Genomic DNA, 18,559 nt, shown 5'->3' with positions numbered 1-18,559 from the left:
TGAAGCAATCAAAGAGCATAAGTGGTGATTCCAGTATCCGGAAGAACTGTACGATATTTCGAACATGGGAGAAGAAAGGAAGGACTATGACAAGACTATCCGAGAATGAGTGAGGGATAACGCAAAACCAAAGATGCAAAGCACGGTTGCAGGCCGGTATTGGCGCAGCGTCTCTCCGTGGTTATCCTCGCATCACCTCCACATAGTCAGCTCTTTGAACAATTCGAGATTCTCTTCCACGATCCAGCCCACTACTAGATAGTGTCGGCTTCGTTGCCCACCACTATTGACCACCCGCTTGCTGAGTACAATGAATTCATCAGACAGCCTTTTATCGACCTTGCTCCGGTCAGAGAGATCAAGCTCAGCAGTATCCGAATCACTTACAGCTGCCGAGCCCGACCGTTCGTCTGTTTCCATGTCAGACCCCAAGAGCTTATATCCACAGCTGTGTTCGGATTCGCCATCTGACGTCTCGAAAAGAGTACTGCCATTTGACGTGCCGTGGGAGTAACTGCTGTCCAAAGTTGAGTAGCTTAACAAATCAGACATGCCGTCATCGAATAGCAGCTCGGAAGGGTTGATGTATCTCGCAGAGATATCATTCATAGGATTATTGCCATGGCAGGGCGGCTGCATCTTTGCGGACCGCGTTGGACTCAGCTGCTTATCTTGTATTTGTGGATTGGGGGCTTATCATGATAGCTGGAGGTAGCGGTATATAAATGTCTTATGGCAAGTTCAGAGAGCATTGTTCGACTTGTGTGGGGTCACGCTATATAGTATATTTTTAACAACTGCATATGGGCCTGATCTTCAATTTGGAAACCAGCCAGGAACTATGATGCCTGGGACCAATACTTTTAGCATGTCAACCGCGTTAACGGCGATCTACTGATCTCTAATAATCTAAGGCTTGCAAAGATAAACAATCAAGCTCTTAGTATAACGTGGACGTGTGAAAGCGAGCAGAACTGAGAAAGAGTAGTTTTCAAGGGCCTTTAATATCAGCCTCCGAGGTAGGTTATGAGACTGAAAACATCCGGCTGAATAATATGGCGGGGGTATTGGAAGTATGGGGCGGGTGCTGAGCAGCTCAGACAACCACCCCGGGTCTCTCTGGTGGAGTCGGATGCAGAAGGTGCTGTCTGTCCAGACCCCGTGCCCGCTTGGCCTACAGCTTCTATATAAAGGGTTATGCGGTTATCAGTTGCGTGCAGAAGTAATCCCAGTTCCACTAGCCTATAGTTTCATCATGCAGACAGGACAGGCGCCCCCATATTAACCAACTACAATGATCCTAGCCGGGTGTATGAACATGACAGCCTATCTGAGACGTGGTATAACCTTATACTGATCATACAGAGTCCTCTTTATCCCTTGTAAAGCCTAATAGGAAACTATCCAGAATGCAACACTGATAAGAAGCCTATTATACTCGGAGGTTATCAGCCAGTTATAGAGATATGCTGGCATTTCTTTATATTTATATATATACTGAAAATAAATCACAGTAAGTACATATCAATGACTAGAGCAGATTGAACAGATCTACTAAGATCTGAGAAAAGACAAGCACGTGTAAACACCGCCCTAAAGGATACCCACAGACTTGGAAAGAAGTCCTTGAATCTGGCCTACCTGATCCAGTGCCTGACAGATACCGGCTTGCAGCAAGGCACAAGACAATTTCAATCACTTGTTCTCTTCCTACAGCGCACGTCGTTCTGCATCCCAGTATCCTCGTTCCTCAAGCAATTCCCGTGCGTGAGATTCGTTGATTCTCTACCATTCGGAGCATAACGCCTCGTTTTCTTGCTCAAGCTTGCAAATAGTAGCCGTGGAGCTCTCACCACGGACAGCCCCGTCATTCGCCCCGTTATCAATCAAGACATAAATGTCAGATTCTTGAGGCTTCGGAGCAGATATGCCAACAGGGCTCTCATGGCTTGGCAACGTGTGCGGATCCACAGCCTTAACATTACCATTCTTCAGGGCTTCTTCGATTGCCGGTAATAGCTCGACAGCGCAGCAACTGAGGTTCTTCTTGAATGTGGCATGTAATATCTCAGGCACAACCCATCAGTACGGATCCTCGGGGCGGGGTTGCAGCTGGACATGCTTCGGATCGATTTTCTTGCTGAGACATTGATCTGGTGAAATATCATCACTCAGCTATGCCTCTCCAGTATCTCTAATAGACCCCCACAGGATGTGTAAGGGGCTGTTTCACCTACATATATGGTCTGTGAGAGCCTTGTGGCATTGGAGTCTCCGGGACGACCTGGTGGGATACCGGTTAGAAGACATGTCGCGGGGTTACTCGCGACCGTGACTGGCATTTGAGTTGAAGCCTACTCGGGATGTCGGTACGCAGCCGCGTGCTCGCCGTATTTAAGAGCCTTGGTGACAGACATTGTAGGCTCTCCAGCCCGTAACACCATGTCTCTCGTTCATAGTATGATATTCAGGTAGTGGCCCCGAACCGCAGTTAGATGTGCGTGATGATGGAAGGGTGCGCCAGTGTAGTCGTTCAACAGACATGCCTCTCTCCAGCGATGCCCTGTCAAAAAGGTACCTGTCAATATCACCGGGCCGTGGATTGCTTCTCGAGTGGGTCTATGTTCGGCGCACGGGCTCTTCAGGACAATACTGCTTACTGTCCCAGCCTGCTACCTCTCCTGGCTGCGTTGGTTCTGTAACGAGCATCGACGCATTAGGTGCATGACTGTGTACGGGGCAGGTCAGGGCGTTGTAGAAGCCGCTCTAATGGTATCTGCTGCTTTCGCCAAGGGTCGCTTGTCCCCATACAACACGCGCATTGTTTGCTTTCTACGGAGCATCTACAGTCGCCCAACCGGACGAGCCTACGGTGACGGAACGCGGCTTCCGAAGCCATGATATCTCGGTCGTGCAAGGATCAGGATTGTGAAGTTGGAAGTAGCAGACATCAGTGGATTTGACTACCCTCCAGGACAATGGCCAGCATATCCGTCCTCGGTTTACACCTCCAGCACTGTATCCGGCACAGTAGTGGTCGCCCTCCAGCTATATTGATGGATATAGTGATTAAAGATAGTGTGAGCTCTGATGTCGGTCAGACCCCGAGATGCATAAATGCCTGCACGATATATATGGGCATCCAAAGCACTACATCTACACCCTCCATTCCCTGCTGCCCCTCTAATATAGTTGTCTGATCTTACATGCCTCCCCAGTCAATCATGCATGAATTGATAACAGTCCCCTTGGCTCTCAGACCCCGCCAAACATTGGAGACGCCTGATCAGCAGTAGTATATTGAACGGCCGCTGAATTACAATTGGAAGAAAACCCTCAGAAAGAGCATACAGTTATATCTAGCCAATAATATTGCGAGGCAGCATACGCAATGGCCATCACAACCAACACAAAGATACAGTGGCACGTGCTACGCGCAAGAACCAGTCAGTGGCTCAGAAGATGAAAAATGGCTGCCAGTCTCAAACTCGGATTACAAAAGACCGTTCAACGGAAGGATCTGTCAACTCCTCTTGTTACACTATAAACTGATTACATGCTACACATGTCATCCCGGTGGATATGAGTCTAACCTCTAGCCTCAACACCAAGGAAAAACAATTAGAAGAACTACAGGCGGGGAACCATGCATCTATGTTCAACTTGAAGGAGTGGCGCAGGATACACTAGCAGAGAGAAACTGAACCAGAGGACGGCAGCGTTGGTACAAATGATACTGTAGGGCAGCCACTAGCGCGAGTACAACGGCCGTCATCACGGCCGGCCTATACACGTTTCACAGTATGAAGAGCCCAACCAGAAAAAGGTCTAAGATATAGATACCGACAAAAAGTTATTATAGCACCTTCTAGTAAAGCATGCCTGCTGTCTCCACCGTACTTTCTAACATGTAAATAATCTAATAAGCATACACAATTCTAAATAATCCAAAGACAAGCATCCTAACCAGAAGAATGAGGGGTGACATCACGGAGAAGATCAGGCCTGCTAACAGTCAGTAAATACTATCCAAAAAACAAGTGCGCAACGCTCTTACAGATACATAGCAGATTTGTCAGCACAAGATAGATCAGGCTCCACGTAACAGCCTTACAACTAGATCTCCGCACGCGGGCGGTAAGCCATGTCCAGAGACTTTATAAGAGCTGGAAAAATGCTAAAACACACTGAGTGACTGCCTGCATAAGCAAGTACAAATAAAAGTAGTCACAAGCTTTCAGAAGATTCTTGCCCAGTATCATGGACACTGATTAGATACTTCAGAATATGTCTGGAATCATCATCATCAAGCTGAAGAAAACTGAGACTACAAGAAAGACCTGAACATAAAGAAAAAAGAAATAATATCACTGCACAAGAACCTGTCATACCACATCACTGTAGTAATGAAACAGCCGCGCCAACCTCACAAGCATCAAAGAAAATCCGTACATTAACACGGCGAGACCGGCCTGCGGCAAAAGAGCTTAGATAAAGCTCAGTTGGGTATTTGATAATCAAGCTAGAAGAGCGCTCAAGGAGCTGAGATAGACTAGCTGGGACAGCAGGCTAGTCATGGCAATAGGCACGACCCATAGCAAAGACAGGCATACGAGCATCACTGTGGCGGTACAGTTCCACAGGGCTCTGGCGGCTCAGCCCCGGTATATCTTGGCATTATGGATCGAAGATTCGTCAATAAGATGGGTTGCCATGGTCGATGGCTGCGACGACAGCGGAGTCTGCAGACTGAGATAGGCCACAAACAGCAATACAAACCGCAGAATCGCAACACTTCAGATACTCTGAATATCCGCTACCAGACCGTGAAGGCGCCGTCACAGATGACCGCGACCCAACATCTCATCAACCCATTCTTGTGGTCGCATCACTCTGGAGCGGAGTCGCAGCTTCCCAGACGGTCGGCTCCCTGCCGTGTGGAGCAGCTGACTATGTTCTGCCTCCTTGGTCGTACATTCCCTCTCGTGGAGAAGCATCACCTCCACCACGGCCCCGCCCAGTTGAGCGAATATCTGCGTCAAGGTTTCCCGGTTCCAGATCTCGGCAGGAATCTCGGTCATGAGGATGGTTGCGCTGACCCCTGACTGCGAGACCCGCTGGAGATACCTCTGCCGGGTGCGGGCGATCACGTCGAATTCGTCTGACAAGACGTGGCCGAAGTACAGATTGGCAAGCAGCGCGATGATCACGATGATCCAGCACCGCGCACCCTGGTCCTCAGGCACATTCGAGATACTGAGTTTGTCCAGGCCTGCTATGCTGTCGTTGCGGGCCGTATAATACACCAGCAGCAGCGCAGGCAGGATGGTTATTAATAGCAAGATCAGCAATTTCAGGGCCACGTGTAAGAACCGCATCATGAAATAGCTGTCCAGCCCGTGCTTCCGCTGCAGAGTCTCGTTATCACTGACCATGTCTTTCAGCCCCTTGAGCCAATCAATACCTGGCGGCAGCGGCCGGATCTCCTGGTCCTCTATGCAGCCCGGCTGGCTTTGGCGATCACGGTCAGCGTGGGACTGCCGAACAGCATTAGTGATCCCATCATACGTACAAGACCGCGTGGCTCACATTCTTCAGCCAGGTGAACAGGCCGACGCATGGAATGAGCAGGCCGCCGTAGACGCTTAGAGAGATCAGAAATGCCTGAGCAGAGAGTCTCTCTTCCTGTTAGGCTTTGCCGGCAAGATGGTCAAAGATCTGGTTCACAGTGTCAAGGTCTATGTTTGGACTTCTGGACAGTTACACGCAGCAGCCTGTATCTTACAGTACAGCAACAAGGGTGAAGCGCTGGCGAACCGCTCCCGTGTGGAGTGATCCCAGCAGGCTTATAAAGTGATGGAAGAATCTATGAAAAGCAGCCGCTGCTGGTTGCGGGAGTGCCTGCGGCGCCCGTCCAGTCTGGCAAGTCTCTTGATTGCCTGGACTTCATTTTCTGGAACCCTGATGACCTGCGTTATGTCCTGCAGCCAGGCCCCGTGGCTTTTACCGGGCAATGGAGTCTCCTCTCTATAAAGGCGCGCGAAGTGATAGGATTTATCTAATCTAGACACTATCCCTGTCTTCTTTATCCTCAGCGCGGTAGCAGCCATGGCCGTTCTCGCTTTGCATACGCCATAGATCATTCTTCTCATGATCAGTACATGTTATGGCATGATCATCTATGACAAAGTCGGCTGGCAAGATCTTGGACCTGATCTCAGATCTAGAACTACCAGCACCAGCACGATCTCGGAGCCTCATCATGACTCATACAACATTGCCACGCCTTTAATGGTTAACATAAGTACAGGACCCACGCCGAGTATGATTATCTATCCTCCTGTAATTAGGGAAAGCTGTTATAAGCAATGGACATCCTGTCCTCAAGCCCTGTCAGATGTTGGAATCTCCACAACCGCATCGCTGCGGAACTTGTCCAGCCTAACCTTCTTTAGAAACAAAACAAGACCGGTTATGACAAGGACTAGCACAACTGAAACCACCACTGTATCTATTTAAAAAGCTTCTCAGACGTCTTTAGGGGCGCCGGGCTTGACCATGTTTACAGTACTGAGTAGCAGCAGTATATCATATCTGACCCAGTCAGCAAGTATTGGCCGCACAGGAAATAATTTATTACCTTCATCTAGCACTTAATATACTCCAGCAGCATCCAGTTCTGCAGAAAGCGTCTGGAGAGGAAGAGGAAAAGCTAACATGTTCTCAGTCATCAGTCTTGCTTTACTCCATGGTTTAGTTCTCTGAAATAAGTTCAGGGTCAGGAAGACAACCCCACTTGGCATGTGTTGCTTTAGGACGGATAGGCAGGACATATATCTTCAAGCTTTACTCTTACTTGCATTACTAAGCTGTACAGTTCTAAGCGACTAGAGAAGACAGATCACAGAATTTGATCTATATGCCGGCTTCACAGGGCCAGACATCCGGACTACATCTTTCTTGGTTACTCTTTCTCTGCGCACCTGGTCGCAACCTAGTAGGATGTGCAAAGGTTGGTCAGTAGAGTCAATTCCAGGATATTATACAGTATTTAAATGATCGTCACTATATTAAGAGGGGTGTGCTGGTTATAGAGGGACAGTAGACATCAGCAGTGTTATAATACGACACGTTTATCTAGCGCTCAGACATTTCAATTCTGCAGGGGGTAAGGCTTGAATCTAAATATCTCTAGCATCATGCGAAATCTGCCCCAGAGATGTAGTAGAATCATATGGTTCGTCTCTTCATTCAAATGCCGGAACAAGCCGGATAGGATATATCTGACTAGTGAATACTATCTTACCCATCACGGCCATCTATACACACCCCGTTTATGGTTCTAAAGATATCATTAAATCCGCATCTCCCGGTTAAAGTGAAGTTCATCTGTTGATGTTCATTGCAGACACAGCCGTCCCTCAGACTCCAATCATGTTGGCATACCTCAACCTCGGCCCAAGGAACTGGTAAATAGCAGACAAGGTTGTTTGATAGACTTCTGAACAGGTCTCAACAGTCAGAGTCTTAGTAGAGTTGGCGAGCTGCCACAGATCACGGCACTGCAGTAACAGCTCTGCTTGCCCTGTCAAAGTGCTCGGTAATATAGTCAGTCAACGCTCTGACGTGGGCCCACATTTTCTGATTGTATTGGTTCTCCAGGCTGGGTCCAAATTAGTCCTCAATCACCCACAGGACAGACCAAGTACGGGCAGGCTTCAGGACAGGTACTAGGGATATCTTCACTCTTGTTGCAGATTGTCTACCCATTTTTTAAATGTTTCCTGGAGTGTTTCGTGCCGCTGCTCGAGGCTTGATCATCATATTCTTCAGCTATCTGGTTTTGAGAACAGTGAAGTAGTGGACCTCTAGCACATTGACCGGTGTATACTTTCGCGGAGCGCTCTGTCATGGAATCAGCTGTTGTGAGAAGCAATGGCCAGAAAGCAGGTCACCGTACTCGACGTCATTTTCAAGGTTTTGGGTCCGGGGTTCTTCATGGCTGCAGCAGGTTAGTGCTGGATGATCTGTAGGGGACGGGGCTGCGTACACCCGGTGATCCTGGTCAGCTCCCACCTTGTCATGATCAGTCGTGGTGGTCAAGAAAAAGGTGCGTGTACTGAACCTACGTGTTGATACTACTCCCCATGCTTTCACCTTCCAGGCATTGGCTATGAAGGTAGGAAGCAGTGGCTTTAGGCTTGAGGTGCTTGACCGGAGGTAATTTACACGTGACGGAATTACTAATATAATCAATCTAAGGGTCACGGCAAGCCATGTGCAGCAGCGTCAAGGTTAGAAAATCAGGGACAAGGCGTGACTTCAGATACCGAGCCTGCTCCTGCGTAGCAGAGTGGCAGAGGCATGTCAGGACGACTGGGGAGTCCACGGGGAATTGGGGTGAGGCGTGGTATTTTAATAGGCGCGTCGTGCAGGGCTGGTTGATCACGTTGAGCAGGAGGGCTTGCTCCTCACGGAGATTCTACTGGAAGCTGATTATTTGTGAAACATGCATCACCAAACTGTTGAAAGACTGCCTATAAGCCTGTTGATCTATCCTCCTGCGTAGTCAAACTCGCACCCTGCCTTATGTGATGCCCGCAGGTCCCAGACACAGTGGGCGGGTCTCAATTTCGGTAACGCGCAAGACCTTGATCCTTGATCAAACACAGCCGTGTCCGACACCAGATCATCTCACAGACCTAAGATAATAATATTTAGCCTATCAGCGAGTGTAAGCCATTTTTGTTACACGCAATCACTGCTGGCAAAATACTTCTTATCATATTATATATACTGCAGCCGGAGTACAGCAAGAATAGGATGATCCCTGATTCCTGCTTCTCCCTGTAGATATACCAAACAATGTGCTTATTCTGACCTATTTCACTTCCCAGATAGGTAGATGTGTATATCCTTGCAAGATCAATTGACAGCCCGGGTCATGAAATAGGGGATGTTGGAAAAGAGATCTGTGATCATAACTGACAGCGAGCAGGTATTCAATGAAGTCCTATTGGTGTGGGCAGGACTTTTGTCAGCGACTGTCATTATTCAATACTGTTGGATAAGTCTCCTCTTCTACACCTGAGGCCTGCTTAAGCTCAAGGAATGCAGGTCTACGCAGTTATGAGTTGCAACCAAGCGAAATTCTTGGTCCGGACTACGGCCAGGCGTTAGGCCCAAACCCGATACCCTGATCGTGAACTACGTTTACTGGAATCGTCCTACCCCATGCAACCCAGCTTCCGGTGCAGTGAGTCAATTGGGTGGTCCTCTAACAGTACAGTGTCTCCGTCAATCAGCATCTCGCCTAACCTGAACCCTCATAACAACATTTCCCATACCGGTTAGTCAGTTTTTGCTAGAAAGGTATCAGTATGGGTGATTATGGTCTTGGATCAGCGGGTGTGCTGCTCACGTACCTTGCAATAGTAATCTGGCATGCACCAACCCAGGCTTCCATCGCTTGCGCATCTGTCTTTATATTCTAAGCAATTCTTTACAGGGGTCTCCGCCACTGGTGTGACTAGGGCTGCAACAAACAGAGCAATACTGCATATAAGAAGTACATTAAGTTATATTTTTCACACAGTGCCTTTAGAGGATCTTGGATAGGGGAACATCAAAATATAAACAACGTATAATCGTTCTGTACGTTTACCAACCCAGGATTCTCTGCCACGGACAAGCAAGGAGGAGGAATAATAAGTATTTATCATCCTTGAAGCTGACCTTACAAAATATTATATGTTATGTATCCTTTCCAGCCCTCTCTATCTTTGTCCGTTGACAAAAGAAGGGCTGACGTGCAGGAGTATGAACCAAAAGCTGGAATATCAACATACCGGACTAAAAGAAAGGGGAAAAGCCGGGGACCGACCAAAAAAAAAAATAAAATAAAAAATAAAAGGGACCCAGGGCATCCGGTCCCTTGCATTAGTAGCTGCGCCGTTCCTGGGGCAAGAGAACTTACTGTGAACTTTTCGTGACAGTCTATGAGCACTTGTATTGGCCGCACTGATCCCGAACCGACGGGCCTGCTCTTGTCGTCACCGCGCCGATTTCCGGACATAGCCCGCCTTTCTTCCGTCAACAGATAACGGAACTACAGAAAGGGGTCTGCCGACCATGGCTGGTGCACAGACAAGTCGTACGTAGTGTGGCGAGGCCTAACACGCCGATTGTCACCGTAGTGAGCTCCGGCACAAAACTCAGCCAATGATCCAACTGGCCGCTTGGCGGAAGAGCAGTAGGCTCAGACAAGTCTGTCCTTCCAATACCTCCTCTCCCAGAAGGAAGGGCATACTTGCCGGAAGGGACAGAACAAGATGCACGATTCGAAGACTGCTGAGAGAGGAATACCTCCACTGGATTGGAATGTCTCCTCCCTCGGTCCATGTCCAGCGGACGTGCGACTTGCTCAATAATCTGTCTGAGATGGTGACTCTGTTATGTATGCCAGTGGCCTGATCAGGCATCTCCGCCTCGCCGCGGCCTAGATACAGTAGACTAAAGTTGCCGCCTCTGTATAGGTATGCTAAATGTTGACTATTGACTACAAGAGATTGTGGAGATTGAAGGTGCACATGAGCTTATGTGCAAAAGTATCAAGCCTCGTAGTGAGCACCACTTTTATCGTCATCAATGTTTCCGCAGACTATCCATTACAGAGCTGCTTCTTTGTGGAAACCTGCTGTAGCTCCGCATATGATCCAGAGTATGATCCAAAGCTGTATCACTGAGAAGAGGCCGGCATCATCATATCTTCTTGGTTGAATCCTACACAAGGTTGACCTGACCAGAAAGTACAGATTGAAGTTATTAGTAAGGCCGCTTCAGAGCCGTTTTCTGTTCGGTATGGCTGCCTGCGTGATTGGGCCTACTTGACAGGAGGCAGAGCCATCGAACATGTCTGCTACTTCTCTTCAACACACGCCGTCAGGAGTGTATGCCGGTGGTCCGAAAGTGCTGTAACAAATTCCATTAGCTTTCACGCATACCTGCACACCCTGTGCTTTAAAAGCCGAACCCGCTGTCCTATTGTGGGAAGCCCAGCCTACTGCCCAGAATGACAGAAGGATGCTGTCTCAGACACTACACTTTGAAGCAACATTGTGGCAATAAGGGTGCTCTATGGGATACTCGCAAGGAGCAAGATCATTAGGATCCTAGAGCAACATCTACACAGGCATCTGGTTCAGCTCATTCTCCGGGTTGAAAGCGCGGCTGTCTGCTCCTTATCCAAACTACTCGGATACCAAAGCTTCCCTAATAAACATGATCAAGTTGAGATATTTGTCTCAGCATAATCCAGGGTTATTCAACAAGCCCTGCAACTGAATCTCCCCTTTGACTTCCATTATTGCGTCCTTCACCAGGTTTTCGTCCAGCTTACTGCGCCAGTCTTGAAAAGTTGTGTCATCCATGTTCCCTCTTTGGATGAAGATTCTGGCCACCGTCTCAAAGTGGCAGGGAACGTGATGCGTACTCGGAAGACATTGCTGCATGAATAGAGCAACAGCATGTGTGCCCCAGTGAGGGAAATTGTGACTATGTTGACGCCGTTGGTCAATACCCACTGGTGTGGTCGCAGGCTCGAGACTTACATATGCCATATGTCTCGCGGTAGAGAATGCTAGCTCGCACGGAGGAGGTTGTTCCAAGCATCCTCCGCCTCCCTCTCCCGATTACCCAACGCCCGCATGTGCTGCAGCATTCGAACAGCAATGTCCGCCGTCGAAACGCACGGCTGCTGGGACTTCAATTCAGATAGATACTCAATCAGCAGCCCCAAGGGCGGAGAAGGCTGTGTGCTGTATCGACTGAGATGCTCTTCCGCTTGGGCCAAAGAAAGGCCTGGTTGTAGATAGAACAAGTCCAGCAGCTGGACTACCGCCCGCAGAGACGGAAACTGCTGCAAACAATGGCGGGACAGGAACCGCTCCACCGTGTCCAGCGAAGGCACCGGATGTGCGAGGCGTCTCACTAACTGCATGACATCAGCCGACGTCGGTACCGGCTGGGAGGTGAAGAGCCGTAGGTAGTCCAGCAGCTCGCCCATCAAGGCAAATGGCCGCGAAGCGCACGGACCCAAAAGACCCTCGCATTTACTCAGATCTGATGCCGGCTCCAGATAGAACTGATACAGAAGCTCTACAGTATTCTTGAAGGGCAGGCATGCCTGCGAGCAGTAGAGGTTGAGGAGTCCCTGGATGCTGTTGAGAGAGGCCGGCTGCTAATAATACAGGTCTAAGAGTTTGTCAATACTGGTGCGAAGCACTTTCTGCAGCTTCTGGAATAGGCCATAGCAGGCCCAATACAGGCAATTTTTATTATAGTACTACTTTATCTCGTGGATAAGCTCCAGATTCCGGTTTTCCATGGCTGTTGTACGGCAGAGATGTATACTATCCACTCATACAGCCTTGTGCTTGGTTAAATACTGGAGGCCTGTCATGCTTTCAAAATTAAACTAGAGAGTTATAGATATGGCTACTACTAATATAACATCCAGGCCTCTGATAAGAGTTTTACCCTGTGGAAATCTGCAGCCTCAGGTTTAGGTGATAGAATAATCCGGCCTATAAATATGCAGGATAGATATAGAGGAGTAACTAGATATATATTATATACAGTGAGTGGCTTTCTATCTAGCTCAGGATAGAATAAGGGCATTCCCTAGCTCCTTTTCTTTCTACTTTCTCTTATCTAAGCCATGGCCATTGAGGTCCCACAGATCTACACTAGATGGATGGGACAGAAGGCTAGTAATTACCTTGCTTTCAGAGATAAACATATTTTCTAGTATAAGCATCTGTAGATTAGAGAACTCTATAAAGTTATGATTATAAGCATGTGTAACTAACAGCATGCGATCCACCACGCGCCTCAAAAACCTGAGGTCCAACCTCTCAAGCGTCCCAGAGTTCTGCCAGATACATGTATCGAGGACAAGGGCATGTCTGCAGGGGCAGATTCCGTGCCATACCAAGCACGTCAGGTAGCGTAGTCGGACAAGACCGTCAATGCTGATCTCTTCGGCGATGCTAGACTGGCCAGTGCCTGTTTCATCGCCCGCCTGGGTATACAGCTCCAGCGATACGATCTGCGGCTGAGACCGCGGGATATAGCCATTCAAGTCCATGATCCCGTTGGGGAGCCATGGATAGCACCAGCTGCGGGGTCTTCTGTTAGCTGAGACAGAATAGGGCGCTGCTGAGACTGCTTACGTGAACTTCACGAGCGACCCGGGGCTGAGTCCGCGCAAGATAAGCTGGATGCTGAGGATGAGGCTTTTGGGGATGAGCATGTGGTTTCCTACAGACCATTGCGGGTTGTGTCAGTCGTGTAGTACGTGATCATGGCACAGGTTGTTCTATATCAGGGTCTCGGCTATAAATACTAACTCTTTTAGAAGTGATAAGACTAAGTCTGTATTTTGCTGATCATGGTAAGAAAGAAAGCTGGTAACCCTAGTAAGGGGCTTTTAGCGCGGCATGATAATACACAGTTCTCGGTTATAGGAAACTATGTTATATTAATTCTGATGCACCATTGTAATATAGACTAGATAATCTATCTTAAGCTTATTAATAAATTACTACAGATTACTAACTATGTGGCGGTTGCGCGGGTCTGGACTGGATTAAGTAGTAATAACCAGGCAAACCACAAGATATACCGCGGCGCGGGACGTGAAGAAGTACTTGCAATACCAACTTGGCCAGGAGGCTCTGCTACAGACTGCACTATTCTTCACTGTAAAAAAGGGCTATTCTGTCTCTGGCTGGTTGGTTCATTCCTGGATAAGCCAGCGATATATGCAGGAGCCTCTGCGCGCATGTTTCAGGAACATGTTGGAGCTCCCAGTTCAGGGGCGCAGATAGCTGGTCCCGAGTGACCCAACGCGGCGAGAAACTAACCGCTGTTGCACACTGTCTCCTGTTCAACCGGTCGATCTGCGCCTTCGAAAGCTGACTGCACGTGCCCGGATTTTATCCTGACCAGGTGGTACTCAGCGCAGTGATCTGCCGCCACAGCACCCCCAAACATTGCACGTCTGTGGCGCCTGGCAAGTGGTTATACAAAGAGAGATTGATCTCAGACAAGGTACTCGTCACCATTGAGCCATCCGGCTCCTGGCTACCGTTTCTGACCCACTCACTGGCCGCCTGCTGCTACGCCGCTTTTATATAATCAGGCAAACCGTAGAAGAAATAAACATGATTTTTTCATCAATGTGCTGGTGTGTTTAACAGTACCATGGACATTCCTTTCTCTCTATTTCTGGACAGGTACATTATACTATAAACTAAATATGCTGATAGCCGGACTGGTACTGTTACCGCGCTCATGATTCCTCTGCAATTGCTCAGAAACCCCCCCATTATTACCAGATGATAGGTGTTGACTTATACAATACCCGTGTCATGCATATTTCATATAAAGTCCCATCGGTGGGCTTGTTGAGGCAGCAGAGCACCCTCTCAGCGAAGCTCTTAAAGATTAGTGATGTAGAACCTCGATACAATAGACAGCCGCTGTCACGACACCCCAATGTGTTATGTGACAGAACTTCTGATGTTGACCCCCTTGTTTCCGCAACCGACGAGCACTTTCTTCACGAACCATTCATCGTGTAGCTCTAGCACCGGTTCTCTCAATTTCTGTAACACGACTGCCTTATATGCGAAAGCCAAATACAAAGCAGCCTTAATACTGAACTAGGAAACATGTCATCTTCTCTATACTAAGATCATATCCCAGTTATTCCAGATAACAGAGATTATGTGTAAGATAGATGTGTATTACTGTAGTAAGGGAAATAACTAATAAAGTAATATAATACTGATATTGACAGCTCACTGTCTCCGAGATGACTGGATACAAGCTAACCTCTTCTATACTGATAAAACATTAGTTACCAGCATCTTCGCATTATATACTTATAAGCTGATATAAATAGCTTACATGTGTTCTCTAACATTCCTGATTTTCTTTAAAGACTTCCAGAGAAAGTCCATACTAAGTAACTTCAGATTTTTATTTGCTAAGCCAGTTTAGATAACAAGATCATTATCAGATGATTACTAACAACTAAGATGCCAATAATTGATAGCTATTATAAACTACTGATATTAACAGAACATGATCATATCTAGTCAGGGTAATAATAAATCTCTATAACACTGTCTCAACTGTTGAGTCAAACAATAACAGCCTTGTGGTTTATAATATAATTAGTGAAACTGCTAAGATTCTGTATGCTGTACTCTATCTTACACTATCTGAATATTGTCTTTTATATCTTACTAGTTATATTTGCTTCTTTTTTTCCGGGTGATTTTAATCATTAAATCAGGGTCTAGCCAATAGGTCTTCCCTGGGTCTCTTAACTTACTTCTCTGGGCTTATTATATTAGACTAATAAATCAGTACTATATACTTATGGCTTCTACAGTCTATTTGCGGGCCCGGGGTTCTCTTGGGCCTGTACTACTCACCATATATCTAGAGCAATAATTTTAACATAAACAGAAAGCTCTACAAGATGCTAGGTAGATACTCTTACATATTATTATACTATGTACTAGACAAAGTAGGCTTGGTTATCTGATTAAGAATGCCTATTCTATGAATTCTATCAGTATAGTAGAAATGCTGAGAGTTACTTGAAACTTGTAATATATATCATCATCTCATGTCAGGTAAATAGTGTAAATAAGGAAGTAATTTTAATCCTTATATATAGGTTCTATTGAACGTGCAAATACAGGGTAGTAATAGATAATTCTAACCTAAGAATACTTCGTGTATCTACTAGCTAGCTTTATCCGATCTATATGCCTCCGAACTAGTCAAGGTGGTGACTAGTGCAGTTCACATCCAGGACAGTTCTGGTGAATCCAGTAACTGGAGCAGATATGAAGGGAGTATTACTGACACAGGCAATGAAGATGCTGGCTTTATTCTCAAGGTTGTTAGAAAGTAAAGACATTATGAAGAATCAAACCCACAATGCAATGGCTCAGGATTGAGAGAAATGGATGTATAGGTATCTTGATATAGAGTAATTCTACTGAAAATATCTTGCCTGCTTAAGGTCTCCGCGCCTTGTATATATACAAGGTGTAATAAAACTCTAAATCTGTTTTAAAAACCTCTGCTTATATTGTATCCATGACTGATCTAATACTCTCATGTATCTAATCATATACACGAGTAAAAGATACTATATAAAGCAGCTAAATACTGTTGATGAATGCTGTCCTGTACCATCAGGCAGCTACTCTATTATAATCTAATAACTTCTTTAGATTTATAGATAACATGACTTCTCTATACTTGATATCACTAAACCCAGCCTCCCGGAGCTATTACAGTGTTTGTACTGGAAAATAGGCAATCTCTCTCTGTAAGAGCTGTATCATACTTTTCAGACTTTGATACCAGTAAGATAAAAGGCTGTTTTCTAATGGTCAGTTATGGCAGCGCGGCTTAAAGTTTATCTTTACTTGCTCGAACCAAGCATCGCGGAGAAGATGGTCAAAAACTCTAATATAAAGTCTTGGCTAATTAGTGATGCTACCGCATCTTATTTATATATGAATAATATCTTACTACCCGCTATCTATCAGCTAGAAATGCTCGTAGTCAAAAGAAACTACAAAGGCACAGTTTGGCGGATGAAAGTCTGGCTGTATTACTGATATGTCGACCCCCAGCACATAGGTATTTAGATATGCTTCCGCCATTTCAATCACCCAGATTCCCATTCCACACCCCAGATCAAGAAAGCGGCCGTTGTGGGCATGAGGGATGTGACCTAATCTGGCTGGCCACAGGGCTTTCATGACTAGGGCGTGCATGAAATCAAGACAGTCCTGCTCTGTCTCATCGCAGGGTAAGATGTAGCTATTGATCCCCTGGCCCTGATAGATGCGCCCGTTTTCTTGGCACATTTATCACGTTGGGAAGCTGTGACTACTACCAAGTGCGTTCTTGGCTAGAAACGCTGCCCTCTTTCTGTTATAGATATCTATAAGCAGAGGGGAGGTGCCACTGGGCTCAGTGACAGGCTTGGAGAGCTGATTTTCCTGAGATATCTTCCTGGATATGTCCTGACCTGAACCAGTTGCAGTCTTCAAGTGGCCATTCTGGTTCAGATCGCCAAGGGGGGAAATAGATAAAGCATGATTTCTCTTTGAGATTGACTCCCGCCGTATTTCATCCGACCTATGTCTTGGATCGGGTGTATTATGGCACAAGCTACCCGGGTCGCACATTCGTCGGTCCGCTGGTAAGACTTTAGCCAGCGCAAGAGGCGATGCGCCAGGTATGTATTCGCTTTTTTGGTATATTCAGAATTCGCGGAACGACTTGCCGAAGGTTGTTGGCAAGATGCCGACACGCGACGCGCGCGCGGGACGGGCCGAAACACGAACCTCTGAAGCCCCCGACCGCGACGAACGCGAAGAATCACCACCACGGCTACGACCCAAACGAGTCACCAGACCACTGAATAATTATGCCCGGGAACAGGAAGAGGAAGCTACAAGATATGCGTTGGGCAGTTAAACTGAACGCTGAGGGAGAGGCAGACTAAAGACCCGTAATAAAACCGCAGCAGAGCGCGTTGACAGCTCAGAGGATGGAACAGAAACCGGCAACAGCAACCCGCAAATGACTGAACTGCTCGCAGAGTTAGTCAAGTTATGAAGAGAAATTAAGAGAAGGGATGAGACCCACAGAGAAGAATTGAGGAAAGTTAAAACTCAGTTTATGAAAGCTCTTTCTGAAATGTAACAGGAACTAATAGAGCTATGTAATAAATTAGCTATATCCTAAACTAACCATAATAAGATACTTCGTGAAATCCAATTCCTATATATCTCTATAACCACCCCTGATCCTATAAATAACCTGTCCTATGCAGATGTCGCCTGCATTTCTCTAACAAGCCAGCTAAGCAATATACAGACTCTTTCCTTATTTAATATAATACTGACCATCCTTACTGATATATTATATTGCATGATAGATACCTTGAAGATGGCAGACAATAAAAACGATAAAGCGTCCGCAGGCCTAATTAAGGCAGTAGTAGAGAACAAGATCCGGGCAATGGAGAACCATACTAACTGGCGCTGTCGCGCGGTTATAGTGGACCTAAAGAACACTAACCAGATTCAAATTACTTGCCAAGATGAAGCTGAACATCAGCTGGTTAAGAAAGCTGCAGAAGTAATAATTAGTACAGGAGCCCAGGTGCTCCGCGACAATCTCTATCCAATTAAAGTTAACAGTGTCAGGAAGATAGTGGTGCTAAACAAAAATAACGAGGTCAGGGTAGGAGCTGCAGCAGCTTTCAGCAAGGAGAATAAAGCTACTGTTGCTAAGATCGCATGGATCAGCAGAAAGGAAAGTACAAAGGCTTATGGATTAATAATAGTATATCTAACTAAAGATACCAATGCATGAAGGCTCCTGGCCGAGGGGTTCTTCCATGCTGGGGGAGAATCTGGCATTACCAGCGCCTTTGAACATTGACCACGAC

At 46.7% G+C, this 18,559-nt stretch overlaps 5 protein-coding genes across 5 annotated transcripts; all 5 read right to left on the bottom strand.

Moving 5' to 3' along the window:
* Window positions 1-46: 46 nt before the first annotated feature.
* On the bottom strand, window positions 47-832 carry BO94DRAFT_530501 (uncharacterized protein). The gene has a single exon (XM_025610685.1). The coding sequence runs from the start codon at window positions 637-639 to the stop codon at window positions 193-195; it is 447 nt and encodes a 148-aa protein (XP_025472527.1). The 5' UTR covers window positions 640-832; the 3' UTR covers window positions 47-192.
* A 761-nt stretch (window positions 833-1,593) lies between these two features.
* Window positions 1,594-2,310, bottom strand: BO94DRAFT_552601 (uncharacterized protein; the record flags this gene model as incomplete). The annotated part of the gene is made up of 5 exons (XM_025613610.1): window positions 1,594-1,667; window positions 1,722-1,785; window positions 1,861-2,067; window positions 2,119-2,153; window positions 2,238-2,310. 5 exons carry the CDS (start codon window positions 2,308-2,310, stop codon window positions 1,594-1,596), a joined length of 453 nt encoding a protein of 150 aa, XP_025472526.1.
* A 2,528-nt stretch (window positions 2,311-4,838) lies between these two features.
* On the bottom strand, window positions 4,839-8,149 carry BO94DRAFT_580920 (uncharacterized protein; the record flags this gene model as incomplete). The annotated part of the gene is made up of 6 exons (XM_025615356.1): window positions 4,839-5,537; window positions 5,590-5,644; window positions 7,892-7,905; window positions 7,956-8,002; window positions 8,051-8,076; window positions 8,130-8,149. 6 exons carry the CDS (start codon window positions 8,147-8,149, stop codon window positions 4,839-4,841), a joined length of 861 nt encoding a protein of 286 aa, XP_025472525.1.
* A 3,489-nt stretch (window positions 8,150-11,638) lies between these two features.
* On the bottom strand, window positions 11,639-13,312 carry BO94DRAFT_552600 (uncharacterized protein; the record flags this gene model as incomplete). The annotated part of the gene is made up of 5 exons (XM_025613609.1): window positions 11,639-12,218; window positions 12,249-12,343; window positions 12,538-12,617; window positions 12,748-13,178; window positions 13,233-13,312. The coding sequence occupies 5 exons, from the start codon at window positions 13,310-13,312 to the stop codon at window positions 11,639-11,641; spliced, it is 1,266 nt and encodes a 421-aa protein (XP_025472524.1).
* A 3,328-nt stretch (window positions 13,313-16,640) lies between these two features.
* BO94DRAFT_600357 (class I SAM-dependent methyltransferase) lies at window positions 16,641-16,964 on the bottom strand (the record flags this gene model as incomplete). The annotated part of the gene is made up of 1 exon (XM_025616347.1): window positions 16,641-16,964. One exon carries the CDS (start codon window positions 16,962-16,964, stop codon window positions 16,641-16,643), a length of 324 nt encoding a protein of 107 aa, XP_025472523.1.
* Window positions 16,965-18,559: the final 1,595 nt, after the last annotated feature.

Source organism: Aspergillus sclerotioniger, assembly GCF_003184525.1.
Source record: "Aspergillus sclerotioniger CBS 115572 chromosome Unknown BO94scaffold_2, whole genome shotgun sequence".
NCBI lineage: Eukaryota > Fungi > Ascomycota > Eurotiomycetes > Eurotiales > Aspergillaceae > Aspergillus > Aspergillus sclerotioniger.
Note: the sequence above shows the minus strand (reverse complement) of the source record. Positions and strands in the feature narration are given on the sequence as shown.

Bases quoted from the DNA above. Each gene is read 5' to 3' on its own strand.
- BO94DRAFT_530501 (XM_025610685.1), bottom strand. From the start codon at position 639: ATGCAGCCGCCCTGCCATGGCAATAATCCTATGAATGATATCTCTGCG.